The sequence below is a fragment of the Macaca mulatta genome, chromosome 3, assembly GCF_049350105.2.
Source record: "Macaca mulatta isolate MMU2019108-1 chromosome 3, T2T-MMU8v2.0, whole genome shotgun sequence".
NCBI lineage: Eukaryota > Metazoa > Chordata > Mammalia > Primates > Cercopithecidae > Macaca > Macaca mulatta.
The window spans coordinates 44,859,761-44,877,671 of NC_133408.1; the positions used below are offsets into that span (position 1 = coordinate 44,859,761).

The window sequence follows — 17,911 nt, forward strand, 5'->3', positions numbered from 1 at the left end:
GTGTGGCAGTAGTTCGAGTGCCTTCTTCCCAAGCTCTGTATGGCGTGACATTGGTGCTACATGGGGTTACTTCCTTCCAGATTTGACCTAAAGCACCAAACACATGAATACCTGAGTGTGCCAGAGAGGATGTAGTCTTCTCGCCATTTTGGTGTCTGGGACACACTCCCTGGATGCCCCTCGAGCTGCCCTTCCTGCACGTTTTCTTCCTCCTGCTCTGCAAGCAGGAAATTGTCTCGCCTCCTTCCTTGGTGCCCCGGCTGTTCTCTTCTGGGCCTTCATCTGTTCTGGGCCTTGACCCTGAGCCAGTACTCAGCAGCATCCGGGGGAGAGGAGGCAGGGCTTCTGGTGGGAGCTGCCTCAGCTGGCCCTTGGGCTGAGAAAATCAGGCCGCATCTCGTCATGTTCTCAGACCTTCTGCTTCATACCTTGTTCTCGTTTACATGGCCTGTTTCCTCATGGCCTTACCTCAGGCGCAGACTGCAGCATTGGCAGCATTTCTGTGGGACCCTGCTGATGTGCTCGCAGCACAGCCTGGAGCTGAACAGTGCGCTGAGAGTTAGCAACATCTGAGAATCCTGCAGCCGCAGTTCAGGCTTATCAGATTCCGTTTCTGGAGGCTGTACATCCAGAGAAGGGTACAGGCCTGGCGAGTCTGGGAGGGGCATCTGGCACGGCCCTTGCTGCTGTGACTCCATTTCTTTCAGTCCATCAGTCTCTGGCCACAGCCAGAGAGGCTCCTATTAATTCCCACAGCAGTGGGAGCCTGGCATAGCCCAGTAGAGGGCCTGATGAAGGCACAGGGTGAGGGGCAATGTAGGCAGGTCCTGTGGCCTGAGGAGCTGCCCTGAGAATGTTAGCTTTTGTCCTGAAGGACACGGCAAGCCTGTGTGGGGCAGAGGTGTGCGGGCTGACTCGAGACTCTTTACTGCCGTGGGGTGGGCAGGGAGGCCATGGTAATGGGCTGGTGAGCAGGTGCATGCTTTGCTGGTGAACGTGGGACAGACGGGGAGTGAGGGGTGGAGGAGGTGAGAGTGGAGGTGGGGCGATCGTGTTGAGTCTGAAGGCTGCTGGTGCAGGTGGCGGAGAAGATGGGGCCTGGTAGAGAGTGGGGCCAGACATGGCTGGAATCCCAGGAGGAGAGAGCAGAGGAAGGACCTTGGGGAGCTGCCCTGTGTGAGGGACATGCAGAGGAAGAGGAGCCCCGGGGGGGCCAGGCTGCATCCTCCCCCGATGGCTGGTGGGATCAGTATTTTTAAAAGCCCAGAGACTTAATTGGAGCCTTGAAGTCTAACTTGGTCCTGATCCTTCTGCTAAATCCACGGCAGCATCAGACATTCCTGAATAGCTGGTGCGGGAGGCCACAGCTGGCCTTGGGGACTGCAGCCTCTGCCCCCGGGGCTCACACCTGGGCGACCAGACAGTGGATAAGGCAGACAGGTAGCAGGGACAGTGCCACGCAGCCGCAGCCAGCCGAGGAAAGCAAGGAAGGGAAGCAGTAGGAGGTGGGTGGGGGGACTGGGCTGGGGGTTGCAATTACAGGGAGGTCAGCCAGGGAGACCTCAGCCAGAGGGGATGCCTGAGGGTGGGAGTGTCTGCTGGGCCTGGTCTCTGAGGCAGGTGTGTGTCTCCCCAGCAAGGCGGCAGCAGCAGCTTCTGGCCGCAGTGCCCAGTGCTGTAGGTGGGGCTTTGGACACCGTCCTGTGGACTGTGGCTCTGCCTTATGTGTGGGAGTTCTGAGAAGAGGACGTGGTCTTGTTGATGCTGTGAGGACTGGCCGTTGGCAGCTTGGGACATGCAGGGCTCTGGTGATCACCTGGCAGCAGCAGGAGATGGTGGCAATGGGGACAGAGAAGTGCTGGGATCCTGGATATTTACTTTTTTTTTTTTTTTTTTTTTTGAGAGGGAGTCTCGCTCTGTCACCCGGGCTGGAGTGCAGTGGCCGGATCTCAGCTCACTGCAAGCTCCGCCTCCCGGGTTTACGCCATTCTCCTGCCTCAGCCTCCCGAGTAGCTGGGACTACAGGCGCCCGCCACCTCGCCCGGCTAGTTTTTTGTATTTTTTAGTAGAGACGGGGTTTCACCGTGTTAGCCAGATGGTCTCGATCTCCTGACTTCGTGATCGGCCCGCCTCGGCCTCCCAAAGTGCTGGGATTACAGGCTTGAGCCACCGCGCCTGGCGGATATTTACTTTTTAGGCAGAGACAACTGGCCTCGCTGCTGAATCGGTTGTAGTTACAAAAAGATGAGCCATCAGTAAGCGTGTCTCGAGTTATGGAACGGAAGGAGACTGTCCTGGGTTTTCTCCTTTCTGTCTCTGCACCCCCAAGCCCCTGCCAGAGCTGTACCCCAGCCCGGGAGGAAAGCGTCCTTCCTGAGCGGGGCAGAAGCCGCCCTTGGCCTTGAGGCGGTGTGGATTCTGATGCGGCTGCCCACGGCTTTGCTGTCTCCACAGGCAGTTCTTATGGAGCTTCAGGCTGCCGGGGGAGGCGCAGAAGATTGATCGCATGATGGAGGCTTTTGCTTCTCGCTACTGCCTGTGCAACCCCGGGGTCTTCCAGTCCACAGGTCAGTGTAGCGCTCACAGCCTGGCCCCTCGCCAGGCACAGCCTCCAGCTCTGGAGGGGGCGGTCCCAGCAAAGCCCAGCGTGTGTTCCTGGGGACCTGCCTTCCCTGAGCGAGGACGACCTGTGGGCCGGGCACCTCTTGCAGGCGGGCCCCCAGCACGCGGGGTCGCACTGTCCACTGGAGGTTCTGGCTGAGCCCAGCACCCCGGACTCGTTGCAGACACGTGCTACGTGCTGTCATTCGCCATCATCATGCTCAACACCAGCCTGCACAACCACAACGTGCGTGACAAGCCCACGGCAGAACGGTTCATCGCCATGAACCGCGGCATCAACGAGGGCGGGGACCTCCCTGAGGAGCTGCTGAGGGTGAGCTCCCCAGCCCGCGGCCGCTGCCGTCTGCAGGATCTCTTCGCTGGGAGCGGCCGCAGCGCCTGGGACTCCAGACGCGCCTCCCGAGTCTCCTTGCCGCCCTGGTCCTGCTGCGCTTTCCGCGCGGCGGCCGCTGGCCTCTGTGTGAGTCTGAACTGGCTGCTGCTCTTTCCTCCCTGCAGAATTTGTATGAGAGCATTAAGAACGAGCCATTTAAGATCCCGGAGGACGACGGGAACGACCTGACGCACACCTTCTTCAACCCCGACCGCGAGGGCTGGCTCCTGAAGCTGGGTGAGCCGCCTGCCCACGGGACCCGGGCGTGACCCCTCGGCCCACGGCAGCAGCCCCTCGGGTTCCTCCCAAGCTCGTCATGGGAATGTAGGAACGCCCCCGCCACAGGCAGAGACGTTAAAAAGAAACGCAGTTAAGCCAGAGCCCGCTCTCGGTAGCCGCACGGCCCACGGCTGCTCCTCTGAGCCGGGGCGTCAGAGCCATGTCCGCGGCAGAGAGGAACGCCCGGGCTGCACGGCCCGTCCCAAAGCACTGCTGAGTTAGCATCCAGAGCCAGCCAGGGCAGCGTCCTGCACGAGAAGCGAGCGCGTTATCCACAGAACCTGTGTGCCTCTCTCTCGGTTTGGTGTGGCTGTGATTTCTGACGCGTGGTTTAAATGTGCCTTCTTGTTGTTTTCCTTCTGCCTGTGGCTCCCACCTTTCTGTTCTGTGACGGGCTGTCCCTGCTTGTCCTGCTTTAGGAGGTAGGTACCCAGTGGCTTCCCGCCCCCCAGCGGCTCATTCCTCTCGGTCTCCCCACGTTGGTCTGTGTGAGCTCCGCTGTGTGGCTGCCATTCATCCGACCCATCTGTGGACTTGCGGGCCGCGCCGTGCACGGTGCGGAGAACGCTCCACCCACCCCAGGGGCGGGGCTGAGAGAGGCCGGGACCTGGAGCACTCGGGGATGCCGTGTGGGAGCCGGCTTGCCCCCACCCCGTGTCTCCAGGGGTCTGCAGCAGTAGAGAAGCAGCCAGCCAGCCCTGTCCCTGCGGCATCACCCTCCACCCCATACTAACCCAGCAGCGCATGGAGGGATTTCGGGAGCTCTGTAAAGGCCCCTGGAGCGATTTAGGGCACTCGCGTGCGGTTTTAGAGATGCGGAGGGGTGTTTTGCCTGTGGGGCGGGGATGGTTGCCGTGTGCCCACAGTGAAGCCTTCCAGATGCCATGGCTGGGCTCACGCAAGCCCTTCTGAGAGCAGGCGGCCACCGGGCAGCACATAAGACCTGGAGTGGAGTGTCCTGGTGATTTAAAAAAAATTTATCATTCGGATGCAGTGGCTCATGTGTGTAATCCTACTGCTTTGGGAGGCTGAGGCGGGAGGATTGCTTAGGCCAGGAGCTTGAGACCAGCCTGGACAATATAGTGAAACCCCGTTTTTACAAAAAAATAAAAATTGGCCTGGCACGATGGTGTGTGCCCGTAGTCCCAGCTACTAGGGAGGCTGAGGCAGGAGGATCGCCTGAACCCGGGAGGTTGAGGCTCCAGTGAGCCATGACTGTGCCACTGCACTCCTGCCTGGGCGACAGAGGGAGACCTTGTCTCAAAAAAATAAATAAATAAAATAACAATTATCGAGGAAGGATGAGACACTGTGTGACAGGCACAGGCTTCCTCAGCTGGTGGAAGGGATGTGAGTCCCACAGGTCTGCCTTTCCCATTAGGGTCTTCGACTTGGCCATTGCTCTTTGACTTTTTTCTGGCTCTGCCGAGGTTTAGGGGAGTTCTAGGTATTTGCCTGAAAACCTCCCACCATGGTCTTGGGCTTGGGTGCCTGAGAGACCAGATCAGATCACTTCGTGTGAGGGTTCTAGAGTGAGGGCGGGGGGGATGTAACCGGAAACAGCAGCAGGTGCTCTGGGGATGGGATAAGTGGGACGTTCGTTTGATTAGATGCCTCCCTTCTGGTTCCTGCATTGCCCCCCAGTGTCCCCTCGAGGGACAGTGACGCCGTCAGCCTGCCTGGCAGTTAATGTGGCCTGTGCCACCAGGGAAGGGTCGGCTCTGGAGATGTAAATGCGTGAATGAAATGAAGGCACAGCAGAGCTCGTGTTATCTAACCTGTTTTCTGGTTGGGCAGATAAACAGGCCACAAAATGAGTGCACACAGCGCTCACGGGAACCAAGAGCTGGCTGGGTGTCGGGTGCCAAGCGCGGGGACCCTGGAGGGGCTGGTGCAGCTGGCATGGCCTCAGTGTGGTGGGCGGCCCGGTGAGCGGCTGCCACTCTAGGGTGCTGGCTTCCTTGCCCTCTCCCACCCAGGCACCCTGTGTGCCTACTGTGTTCTCAGAAGCAAAGTTCGAGACCAAAGGCTGGCGAGCCAGGGCCCTGGCTGGAGGCAGACGAGACGGGTGCAGGATCTAGAATGCTTCCAGGCATGCGCTGAGCAGGGAGCGCGACCTGACTTGGCTGTATTCTTACTGTAGATTGGCTTTTAGAGCAGGTGGTCTTAAAAAGGCCAGGATGCTTTGCCAGAGCGTAGGAACCCTGCTGTGTACACAGGCGTGGCTTACGATTGTTGGTAACTTAAGACTTTGAGTCTTGAATCAATTACCACACACACACACACACAAAAAACAGGAGGTGGTCCAATCCAAGCTATCATGCAGAAAGTGTGTGCACGTGCTGTGTTTGTGCGTGTGGATCCGTGTGCGCACCTGCCTGCTCAATGAAAATAGTAACTTGCAGAGAGAAAGTGGTAATAGTAACTTGCAGAGAGAAAGTGGCTCCCGTCTGCAGGTTCCAGAAACCAGGCTCTTGTCTGCAGGCGAGAATGCTGTGTGGCGTGGCCAGAAGCAAGCACGAGCAGAGCCTGCTGGGCTCTGAGACCAAGCTCACCACCCACTGCCCTGGGCCTGCAGTCCTGGTCTGCAACCATCCCCTGGCCCTGAGGACTGGACAGGGATGGGGCTGTCCATGGGGGGTGTGAGCAGGGGACCTGAGGGTGGAGCTGAGAGGCCGCCTGGCAGACCCCTCCCAGGCAGACCCCTCCCAGGCGGACCCCTCCCAGGCGGGGGCCAGGTAGACAGGCTAGTGGAACATACAGGCCCATCGCTGTCCACCATGCCGGGAGCATGGAGGAACAGAGCAGGTGCTGGACAGAAGCACACAACCTGGGGGCTCCTGGATGAGCTCCCCAAGAACTGGAGACTCAGATAGCTGGGCAGGGAGAAAGGCCACAGCTGGGGAGCCAGGAAGGGCGGCCCCTGCAGCCGCCCAAGGAGTTGGGTCTAAAGCCGAGTGCAGTGGGACCCTTTGCGGGGGCGTCAGGCCGGGAGGGGCACGATCGCCACACGCTTTTGAAAAGATGCCTCTGGCTGCTGTTTGGGGGCTGGCAGCTGGCACCAGTGTAGCTGGAGCAGGGCCTGCTCTGGAGTCTCTGGAGGGAAGCAGAGGCGACTGTGACAGCGACCGATGTCAGGGTAGTGGAGTTGCTGTCAGCTGATTCTGCCACAGCAGCTCGAGCTGGAGCAAGTGCCTGGAAGGAATCAGCACTGTCCCCCTGTCCCCAGGGTCTCGGGGACATAAAATGCCTCTCCCTGCTCACTGGAGGACTGAGGGACAAGGCGGGGTTGCCCCCAGGGTCTCCTGCCCTCCCCTGTGGACTTAGGCCTCCCTGGTATGCTGCAACGGAGGTGGGGAAGGTGAAGGCCGAGGGCTTGCATGGAGCATGGAGCCCGTGGTGACAGGGACACGAGGGCAACAAGGGCTTTGGGCCTTGCTGGGGCCTGGCTGGGTGTTCAGGGGACCAGTGAGGCGGCCCCACACAGTTGGGGCAGTGGGTTCCAGACGGAGCAGCTTGCAGGGATCGGGGAGTGGAAGCCCCGCCAGGGCTCAGGAGAGATGTTGGGGGCAGGGTTTGAGGGCTGGGGAGATGCAGCAGGAAGCTTGGGGGGCAGATTTGCCCAGACCAGGGTCTAGATTTAACAGGTGGGCTGGTGGGACACTGATGAGACTGGGGCCTGTGGGGAGGCGAGGAACAGCTGGAGACTGGGCTTCTGTCCCAGGCTGGCGGTGGCAACCACATTGCAGGCTGCCTTAGGCATCAATGGAGGATGGCAGTGCTGAGTGAGGCAGGGGCCGGAGGATCCCAGAGGGGCTGCGGAGACCCCTTCCGGCCGCCAGTACGGCTGAGCCAGGCTTCCTGCCACCTGCAGCTGGTTCCTCCTCACCCAGGGTCTCTGCACACCAGGCCCCGAAAGGGAAACCTTTCGGGTGATCCGCAGAGCCCTTCTCACAGCATCTTGCCGCCAGGCCTCAGCGCCCGTGCTGGCCCCCACACAGGGAGGCCGCTCCCCTGCCAGCCTGTCACAGAGAAAGCCGGGTGAGCTGCGCGGCGCTGGGGAGGCGTGGGGCAGAGCGGCCTAGTACCCCAGGGAGCACTGAGTTCATTGCCCCGCGCGTGCGTTTCTTTGAATTATTTAAAAAACAAACACAGGCAAGGCTAGCAGCTGAAGTCAGTTTGTGTCTGCTCAGTGTTTAAGGATCAGAGATGTCCTTCCCTTAGTGAGAGGAGGGCAGGTACAGATAGGGGTACGCGCGTGCGCTCCGGATCTTGTTACAGAATTAATTCAGTCTCACGATTCCCTGGGCCCAGGGGTGATTGAGTTTGGGGGATCCCAGGGCTGCCCAAGGGCCTCTGTAACGTGACAGCCACCTGACATGGTGGGTCAGGCCCTGGACAGAGCCCGGCGAGCCGTCCTGACTTCATCACGCTGCCATCTCATGTGGAGAAATGACGCCATCCATCCCACTAACTCCCAGGAAGCGAATTGGAGTGCGGTCGTGTCATCAGGGGGCCCCTCGGTGCCGTGGAGGGGCACCGGTGTGGGCGGGGTGGGTGCATGCGGGGCCCCGCGGTGGGAACACCGAAGGGCACCTAAACCCGAGCCTGGCGCCTGGCAGCCTTTCTGAAAACGCAGTGGTCTGTGCAGGTCCAGGGCCCCCTCTTGGACCCGCGGGCTCCCTGTGCACGGAGCACACACTCACGGGGCCCTTCTGCTTCTAGGAGGACGCGTGAAGACCTGGAAGCGCAGGTGGTTCATCCTGACTGATAACTGCCTCTATTACTTTGAATACACAACAGTAAGTAAGGTTGGGCCTCCTGGTCGCCTCCCGGCAGTCACGGAGCTGCCCTGGGGCCGAGGGACCCCCAGGCTGGTGGCGCACAGTGAGCGCCCGTGTACTTCTCTCTTGTAGGATAAGGAGCCCAGGGGAATCATCCCGTTGGAAAACCTCAGCATCAGGGAGGTGGAGGACCCCCGGAAACCCGTAAGCTCCCTCCTGAACCTTCTCTCCTGCCAGCCACCTGGGAGCCATCCTCACTGCCTGCAGGGAACCTGGCCCCCAGCCCCTGTGACGGCCTCCCCTCTCTTTCTCCACCAGAACTGTTTTGAGCTCTACAATCCCAGCCACAAAGGGCAGGTCATCAAGGCCTGTAAGACGGAGGCGGACGGCCGCGTAGTAGAGGGGAACCACGTGGTGTACCGGATCTCAGCCCCCAGCCCGGAGGAGAAGGAGGAGTGGATGAAATCCATCAAGTGAGCGGGGTTCGGGGGCGGGGCCAGGCCTGTCTTCTCATGCTGGTTGGAGGGCGGAGGATGTCTGGAACGTGGATGCTTCCGTGTGCAAGAGCGGACCCTCTGCCTCCAGAAACCCGATGCTCAGATCTGAGCCTGCGGTCCTGTCCCAGGAGCCTCTGGGGCTGGTGGGGAAGGGAAGGTCTGTGTGTCACCCACGACCTAACCTGCATGTTTTCCTTCTTTCACCAGAGCCAGTATCAGCAGGGATCCTTTCTATGACATGTTGGCAACGAGGAAACGAAGGATTGCCAATAAAAAATAGCTTTCCTGGCTACAAGACCCAGGTAAAAGACCCAACCCCAGCAGAAAGACACCGCGGGCCGCCCCTCCGCGGAAGGCGTGGCAGGGAGGCGGTCGCCCAGCGGTGCAAGCTGCTTCTCCAGAGTGTACCGTGGCCCAGATGGCATCCCCGAGGCCGCGTGCCGTGGCTGGGGTCCTGGGAGGTGGTCGCCCTGCAGTGCAAGCTGCTGCTTCAGAGCCTACTGTGGCCCAGACTGATCCTCGAGGCCTTGTGCCGTGGCTGGGGTCGTGGTCGGCTGCGCGTGTCCAGAAGTATTTCCTTCCTGCGACCGTCCCCGGCGGCCCTGGGGGGAGAAGCCAGGACAGCAGCTTCCGCTCTCTCCACAGCAGACACCGGACGGATTCCACAGATGGGAGCCTCACTCGTACCATGCCAAACGCATTCACTCGGGGCAGTGTTAACCATTCTAGAAAGCCACTGTTTTATAGCAAAACAGGAAAGGAAAAGCTACCAGTTTTTTATTCAGAATTTTTTCTCAGATATATAGGATTATAGCTTTTATATGCCTTTTTATATTCTGAAATTATAACAAAAGATACTTTCTAACAGTAGTATTTTTAGAATGGCAGCTATAAAGTTAACTCCTGGACACAAGTATATACTGTGCACTGAAAAAATATCCATCTAGACGCAGCACCCAAGGGGAGGGCTGGGGGACACCGGCACGGGGGGCCACGTGCAGCCCTGCCCTGTCAGGCTGTCAGGCAAGCCCCGAGGGCAGCAGGTGGGCTCTGGACGGGCTCGGGGAGGGATGGCCATGGCACTTGGGGGCTCCAGGGTGACTCCCATGTGGCCTCCCTTCAACCCAGGCTTTTTGGCCCCACAGGTACTTTAAGCAAATCGTTAAAGTGATAACAGTTAATGGTTTGGGGTGTTTAGCCTGTAACTGCTAACTCCTAGGAAACAGCTTTTCCCTGGACACAGATGATCCATATGCTGAATCACGTGAAACTGCTCATGTTTTGTTCAGACACACGCACGGCAGCGTTTCATACAGGTCAGCGGAGTCCATGTGGACCGGCTTTTGACCATACTTGTCGCTATTTAAAACCTGTGGCAAAATGAATGCTTATTTTACAGACCTTCTAATTTGACCAGATTTCTTAATGAATAGACACAGAAGTAACTAGAAATAGCCTCACCCCATGTAGCGTGCCATGTCCTGAGACAGGTGCCCTCCCTACGAGGAGGGAAGAACAGGCCCTGGGGTGCAGAGGCCCGGCACGTAGGGTGTCTGGGGAGCTGAGAACCCCAGATAGACACCGGTGGTGGAACTGGCGAAGCTCCACGCCCGCCTGGGAGGTCGTCAGGTTGCTGTGGATGTAAGGATAGCAGGTGCCCGGTGCTTCACTCAAGCAAGGGTGGATCTGGGCCCCACCTCCAGAGAGGGCACAGGGCTGGACGGGGGCATTGCGTGCTTGGGCCGACGCAGGCCGGTGGCAGGCGCTGCTCTGTCGGGAGATTTGCATCCCCAGGACCCTGTTGCACACGGGGCTGTTGGGCTGGTGGCTGGCGTTTCCTCCACGGACTTCCTCTTCCCGCCCCACCTGCACAGGCACACCTTGAATCTGCACCCTCTGGAGGGCATCTGTACTCCTGCGCAAAATGCCCAGTCCAGAGACCAAACCTCAGACTGTGCACCTAGGCTTCCTTCTCAGCAGCGGAGACTGTTCCTTTGAGTTGCCTTGAAGTGGAGGCCGAGCGGCTGCGGGCCCTCCGCCTCCCTGCAGCTGACCTTGATGTAGCTTTAAGTCGCACTAGACTGCAGAGGGGTCCGAGGCCAGAAGCCCCCGTCCTGCATCAGACTTTCATTCCCAAGCTCTTAGGCTTTGTTACTGATACCTCAAATTGGAAATTTTAGTTCTGAGAAAGGCAAGTCAGCGTTCTTGAAACCTGGCTGGTAGATACGCAATTCTGGCCTCCAGTCTTCCATGAAAATAAACGCTGCCTGGACCCCCCCCCCGACCACACACTGACGGCCAGCCCCGGCGGTGCCCACCCCTCAGGCTGGCCCCGCACCCAGGACTGGCCACAGCCAGCTTTGTCAGCATGTCGTGCTCAGACGAGCCGTTTCCTTCTGACCAACCCAGGTGTGACCTGGGGATGCGGAGCTTTCTGTTTTGGGTGTTGGGAGCCGCGGCAGGAAGGAGTCTCCAGATCAAGCTCCTCTGCTGCTGTCGTCTGGGAATGAGCTTCACCGGGTGGTGGGCACCCGGGAGCCGCGCAGAGGCTGTGGTGCTGAGTTAGACTCCAGGTACTTTGTGGTCAGAGTGTTACAGGAAATCGCCTAGCTCCAGGCTGTGTAATGACAGTATTAGCATAAAGGCCGTGCAGCCATCATGCCTGCTGAGCCTTGAGGCAGGCCTGGTCCAGAAAACTCTCTGGGTCATGACTGCACAGGGCCAGCCGCCACCAGGATGGCCCTGAAGCAGGACATCTGTTTTTGTCCCTCACCCTGGGCAGGCCCTGTCACAATCATGATCCTCCTCCTCCCCGCCCCGATGTCTGAGCACAGGGCTCGAATTGTTAGTCCCAACTCTGGCCAAAGACACTTTCTTCCAGAGACAGAGGCCAGGAGGCAGCGATGGGAGCCCGGCGGGGAGGCGGCGGCTGCCACAGCCCTTCCAGCCTGTCTTGCTGGGCCCTGGTTCACATTTGAGTTTAATTGGACTGGCCCTGGACCCAGATAAGCAGCAGTGTCTTTGGGGTCACAGAACATTTTGGGGCAGTTTAATGTGGTACCAAACTGAGTGAAACTAGGAGCTGTTTATAGATGGAGCAGCACTTAGTGCTTCATAGAAAGCAATGCCTACTTTTAAAGTTACAAATGCAGCTATCTACATAGATGTGCTTTGCCGAGAAGTTAGGTCTGTGGTAGACCAGAAACCACAAATTGACTTTTTTTTTTTCTTAGAAAATATTTCTATTTGCGGAAAATACAGTAATAGTAATGTAAATAATGTACATCTATTGATTTCTGGAGTGTTTGTTATTCAATGTATATACTGCCATGGCTCGCATGAAGAAACAGCCTCCCTCTCTCTCTCGATATTTGGTTGTAAAGTGAACAGTAAGATTGGAGGGTGGATGGCTGTCAGTGCTCTTGCAAATACTGTGTTCACTAAATAAAAATCACATGTATTGTTACAACAAGCCTGTCTGAGACTTGGTTCTTTCCAACAGATATTGTTGGGTCCAGCAAACACCCCTCCAGTTTTCCTTTGCCCGTCCCAGGTGGGATGGCCTGGCCGAAGGTACTGACTTCAGCAGGAGCACTTGAAGGTTTTAAGAAAGTGAATTCAGATGACAGGAAGGAGTCTGGAAGCAAATGGGGAAAACAGCAGTAAAAAGACGCCAAGTGTGTGATTTGCTGCCATTTATATACTATAGAAATTTTACATGCTGTATATTTACAGTGGGGCAAGTGCTTTTTTAATCTTTAAAAAAACAAAGATCAAACTTTAAACATCTCTGAACAACACAAACTGTATAAACCATACAGATTATTCAGATACAAACTGTATTAAATACAGTTTTCCCCACTCCATCTCCTGATGCAGGACCAGTGAATTATAAGTGTATCACAGTTTGACAGCATATCCATATTAAAAATAAAATCACAGTATGATTGTGTCTGTAACTAGAAACTCGAAGGGACCAAGCAGACAACGGAGACTCCAGTATCAGTGAAGACAAGAGACGCTGTATCAAAAAGTGTTGTGTAATAGAAACATACTGTCGGCTTTACAAATCATGTCTGGGTTATACATTCATAATGTAAATACTCATCATAACTGGGAAATTGATTGGAACAGTTCCACAAAGTTCAAAAACAGAACTTGTCTATAAAATACATCTTCAAATCTTGAATACAACTAAAATAAGCAAATTAGTTTCTAGTATCAGACATTACAGAAAACAGACTGCTCTCCAAAGTCTAGGTGAGAGCTTGTGAGTTTTTAAATAAGTCTTTAAATTAAATATACACACTGTCAGTTTGTACTTTTGACAATTCCATGGTCTCCCGGTTGGTCTTGCACCAGATGTCTAACTTGGAGGAACATTACATGAAATACAAGTAATCGACCTGAGTCTGTAATTAAGCAGCATTTGAGATGTTCTATTCCAGGGCATTATTTCAATGGGATTTATATACACGGTATTTTACAATGGTCAGCAGTGGTAGAAAGTGTTCGTCCATTTGGAATAAGGGTAATTAAGAAAAGGTAAAAACTAAAAAAAAAGTTCTCCATGGTAAAATCTGTACAGTATTTACTAAAGAAGCACCACGCAGATTGGAACAGTTATTTTCTATCTTTATAATTTAAGCTGGGCTGGGGATGGCTTCTGTTGAACGCGTTGAATCTGAAAGACAAGAGGCGCCGGGTTAGTGAGTTGGAGGCAGGCGGCGGCGGTGTCTAGGGCTTATTCCGGACGCCCTGCCAACTGCTCCAGAAGGCTGGGGAAGCTCTTCCCTGAGGAGGTCACTCTGCCTTCCTGGGTGGAAGTGAGGGAACTGGTGGTGCGAGCGGCTCAGCCAGGGAGGCGCCATCTGCTGGGCCCCGCCGCCGCCAGCCCCCAGCTGCCTCCTCCACCTCCGTCCTCACAGCCCCTCACTTGGGAAGTTTAGCTCCTTCCTTAGGGTTGGGCCTCTCCCTTGAGGACACATTGATAAAGCCTGTTAATTAACGGCCAGTTAATCCACAGACTCTTCACTTGGAAATTCATTTTAAATTCCTCTTGCTGACTACATGTGACAGACACATTTGGACAAAGTTTCCTTTCAAGGGAAAAATGATTCGCTGTCCCCTTTAGGTCCACAGGGGTCAGGTATAAAACCAGTGACTCTCCCAGGACTCCTGTGAGAATTGACCCAACACAGCCCTGCAGCTCTGAGGTCCTGATCTGCTACTCGGCCACCTTCCCACGGTTTTGTACAGTGGGTGCTGGGTGGGTGCCGGCTCCAGCTCAGTGCGACCTCGGGGCGCAAACAGCAGCACAGGGGCCAGGATGGGACGGGGAGGGAGCAAGGCTCCGCTCTCCTGAGGTGCCTGTGCTGGGCACCGGGCCTCTCCCTTCCCAGATGTTTATCAAAGGCCTCTGGGCTCGGCTGCTGTGAGCCAGGTTGGCTTTTCCCAGTGAGGGGCAAGGGAACAGGGCAACTCCACCTGCGTGAGGGATGCGGGTCTTCCCAGCCAGTAATGCAAAGGTGACGAGGTGGAGGGTCTAGGTCTGTCCCCAAGCACGTGGCCTGGGTCTGGGCTGGCTGGGAACCTGCCGGGGCCTCTCCATGGCTCTGCCCATTCCTATGGGCCCAGCCCACAGGCAGAACCACAGAATAACTCCTCTGCCTGAGTCCCCTCAGCGCCACCACAAACAATGAAGAAACAGGAAAACAGCTTACCATAACTAGTGAATTTTTTGTTTTGAGGCTGAGTTTTCAATCACCTAGAAAGCAAAGGTCAGGAAAGAGATTTTAATGATGGTTGCAAAACCGCCAGTGCCTCTGCTCTGCGTGTGCATTAAGTGGCTATGGTCAGTCACTGCGGTTCCCTGTGAGTGGCTGAGGCCACTTCCCCGCGAGGTGAGCAGGGATGTCCCAGCGCTCAGCTGCTGCTCCCAGGGTTTTACTGACATCAAAGGGTTTACGTGATGACTGAGACTGAGGGCTCCATCCAACCCACGCACACCCTGGGGTTAGGACAACAGATCTCAGGCCCAAGAACTGAACTGGGCGGAACAGAACCAGAGGAAGAGTGTGAAAGAGAAAGGCAAGGAGCCGAAGTCCAGGGCAGAGGGGGGCCTGCAGGACCACAGGACGCTGGGTGAGGCGAGGCCGGGCACCGGCCTTCTCGGGAGGACAAGAAAGGCTCCTCAGTCTGTGCTCGCAGCAGAAGCGCCAGCTGCAAACCCTGTCATCAGTGCAGTGGGATGGGCACAGAAACGCAGGCCACCACACACACGCCTGACCACAGCACCCAAGGACGGGCACGGAAACGCAGGCCACCACACACATACACACACACACACACGTCTGACCACAGCACCCAAGGACGGGCACGGAAACGCAGGCCACCACACACATACACACACACACACACGTCTGACCACAGCACCCAAGGACAGGCACGGAAACGCAGGCCACCACACACACACACACATACACACGCCTGACCACGGCACCCGAGACAGGACGCAAACAAGTTCACGTTCAACCTCCCTCCTGCTGGACCAGCTGCCTTGGGGGCTATCACTGTCTCCCAGCAGCCCTGGCTGGGAGCCCACGATCCTCGGAGCCCGTACCACACGCAGAATGAGCCCATTCACCACATCCTCGGGTACCAAGCAGCCCTCACGAATCCCCTTCCCCGATTCGCTGAAATGGGAAGGCAAAACCAATTCTGAAACATCCAGAATGTCTACAACACAGACAGCAAAGGCCCGCCAGCTCCCCGTCCTCGCCGGCTCCCCGTCCTCGCCGGCCCCCTGCCCTTGCCGACAGTGCTGGTACCTGTCCTGGGCTCCGGCTATTTCCCCAGCACTCCACAGGCAAGTGTGCCCCATGGGGCTCACCCCGCAGCCCCGGCTCTCTGTCACACACTCTAAGGACCGTCTGCCCCTCAATCAACAATGCACACTGGCTCTGGGCTGCTGGCAGGGACAGGCCTTCCCCAGAACACACAGCTCCACCTAACCCACGACACAGCCAAGAAGCAAAGGCCTCAGGGCAGCCCTGATGATTCGTCAAAAGTCCCTGGGAGGAGGGCATGCGCTTCATACATGAATGCAAACAACTGGCGTTCAGGTAGGGATGACCAACTTTCTCTGTGAAGGGACAAATAACATTCTCCGCTTTGCAAGCCACACAGTCCCTGCCCTGCTGCAGCCACTCGCCTCTGTCAGGCAGTGACAGCGAAGCCACCGGACAGCGTGCGAACGTGCCTGGCTGTACCCCAATCAAGCCACAGACACTGCAGTCTGAACTTCACATCATTCTCATGTGAAACGCATTGTTGTTCTTTGGGATTATTTCCAACCACTTAAAAAGGTTAAAACCATTCTTCACTCCAAGTTCATACAAAGCCAGGTGACCGGCCGAAGCTGGCCGCAGGGCTGCAGTTTGCCAACCTCTGCTCTAGGTCCACTGACTCGAGTGACATCCACTTCTAACAGCCTCACAGCTCCTCTCCAGGACCAGCAGTCACTGGACACCAACCAGAGAGGAAGTGGGGAGGCTGCCTCAAGTGCAGTCAGAGCACAGCACGTGGCCACATGACAGAGACACAGCCCCACAGGGCAGAAGAGAATCTAGGACCCCTGGCAGTGACAGTCCGTGGCCCGCCACACCGTCTCTGAGGCGTCAGGCAGAGGCCGATGCCCGTGCTTCTAACGACCCAAGCAAGCAAATCGGTACCGAGCGTCAGGGCACACTCAGAATGCTACAGGTTTAAGGATTCAGGAGAGTAATGTATATACTGCAAAAGTATTTCTACCAAAAATGCTTTAAAACCAAGAGTTCTCGAGACCATCCTGTTCAACAGAGTGAAACTCTGTCTCTACTAAAAACACAAAATTTAGCTGGGCGAGGTGGCGGGCGCCTATACTTCCAGCTACTCGGGAGGCTGAGGCAGGAGAATGGTGTAAACCCGGGAGGCGGAGCTTGCAGTGAGCTGAGATTGCGCCACTGCACTCCAGCCTGGGCGACAGAGCGAGACTCCGTCTCAAAAAATAAATAAATAAAATAAAATAAAATAAAATAAAATAAAATAAAATAAAACCAAGATTTCTGGTCCTTTGTGAGGCAAACACTCAAGACGCCCAGAGCCATACGTTCCAGGGCTTTGGTGACACACAGGTGGTGCTGCCCTCAGTCCTGTGTCACTTAGGCCTTCAATAAACGCTAAGGGTTTGGTGCTAAGGAGCCAAACTGGACAACAGCACCGCACTGCAGGGACGAGCACTGAGGCCGGACCCTGTCTGGCAGGGTGATCTGAGTAACTGCAGCCTCTGATGCCACCTGAGGTTTTCTATGTATTACTCGCCCTTTGCAAAGAAAATGTATTAAGAAATAGTTTCTATTTTCTTAATTCCAAGTATCTCCTCTTACCCTGGCCATACTCAAAGAGATGACACCTGTCATCCCTGCTTTCCATCCGTAAGTGTTTCGTTTTCTCACGGAAAGGTCCGACGCCTTCCAGAGGCGGGCCACCGGGCAGAGGAAAGCCGCCCTGGGCTCTCCGGAACTGGGCAACAGTCTCCAAGCTGGCGGCCCTGGGTAAGTGCAGTTCTGAATCTTTAACAAAGTCCTCTGATTTTCTTGAATGTCTCTTCTTTTTCTTCTTCTTTTTTTTGTGTCTGTGGAGGTCAGCGTCAGAGCACGCTGCTGAGAGGTCTGAGTCCTGCTGATGCCTGCAGAAGCAAAAGCCAGAGTTCAAACCCCTAAAACGCAACACCACCAGCAGCAGACCCTGGAGCCTGGCCTTTACACCCGTTCACTGAGAACATTCACCACGCAAACAGGCACAATTCTTATCTAATTAACAACGTCGGCCAGGCATGGTGGCGCACACCTGTAGTCCCAGCTACCCGGGAGGCTGAGGCGGGAGGATCACTTGAGCCCAGGAGGTTGACAAAGCTGCAGTGAGCTACGACTGCAACACTGCACTCCAGCCTGGGCAACAGAGCCAGACCCTGTCTCAAAAATTTAACAAGTCTGCCTTCAGTATAATGACTGTTTCAGCCCAGGGTCATAAATTCACCAACTTCAGCTCCATTGCTGAACAGCCCCACCTCTGCTTCAGCTTTCTCAGGAACTAAAGTTGTTGGACAAACACTGCAAGGAGGATTCTGCTAGCTTTTCCCAAAACCAGTGGTTACTTGAAGGGAAAGGAAATACTGAGCCTCCCTCCCTCCCATGTGCCTGAGACACCTGGCAGCAATATTATTTTTTCCCTCAAGTAACCACTGCCTATTTTCCCTATGGCTTTTGCTAATCTTTTCCCCTGGTTTCAATTTCAAGAGATGTCAACTAAAATTA

General features: G+C 56.0%; 3 protein-coding genes across 8 annotated transcripts in view; 1 reads left to right on the forward strand and 2 right to left on the reverse strand.

Moving 5' to 3' along the window:
• Positions 1–12,027, forward strand: part of CYTH3 (cytohesin 3) — a 115,194-nt gene extending 103,167 nt beyond the window's left edge. For 2 of the 3 annotated variants that reach the window (XM_001109483.5, XM_077996156.1), the window contains exons 7-13: positions 2,455–2,567; positions 2,787–2,935; positions 3,121–3,232; positions 8,000–8,076; positions 8,191–8,262; positions 8,377–8,531; positions 8,763–12,027. In XM_001109483.5, the coding sequence (XP_001109483.3) occupies positions 2,455–2,567; positions 2,787–2,935; positions 3,121–3,232; positions 8,000–8,076; positions 8,191–8,262; positions 8,377–8,531; positions 8,763–8,835 (751 nt within the window). In that variant the 3' untranslated portion in view covers positions 8,836–12,027. The remainder of the gene's footprint in view (positions 1–2,454; positions 2,568–2,786; positions 2,936–3,120; positions 3,233–7,999; positions 8,077–8,190; positions 8,263–8,376; positions 8,532–8,762) is intronic. The other variant, XM_015133265.3, reaches the window with a different exon arrangement.
• Positions 12,028–12,235: 208 nt separating this feature from the next.
• The window catches only part of USP42 (ubiquitin specific peptidase 42), a 58,500-nt gene continuing 52,824 nt past the window's right edge, over positions 12,236–17,911 (reverse strand). For 2 of the 4 annotated variants that reach the window (XM_028845117.2, XM_028845120.2), the window contains one exon: positions 16,818–17,283. In XM_028845117.2, the coding sequence (XP_028700950.1) occupies positions 16,950–17,283 (334 nt within the window). In that variant the 3' untranslated portion in view covers positions 16,818–16,949. Of the gene's footprint in view, positions 13,240–14,278; positions 14,323–16,817; positions 17,284–17,911 lie in introns of those variants that run through there. The other 2 variants (XM_001090104.5, XM_077996150.1) reach the window with 2 other exon arrangements.
• On the reverse strand, positions 14,329–15,577 carry LOC144339699 (uncharacterized). Its single transcript, XM_077996157.1, has 2 exons — positions 14,893–15,577; positions 14,329–14,839 (listed from the first exon to the last, which is right to left on the reverse strand). Exons 1-2 carry the CDS (start codon positions 15,436–15,438, stop codon positions 14,411–14,413), a joined length of 975 nt encoding a protein of 324 aa, XP_077852283.1. The 5' UTR covers positions 15,439–15,577; the 3' UTR covers positions 14,329–14,410.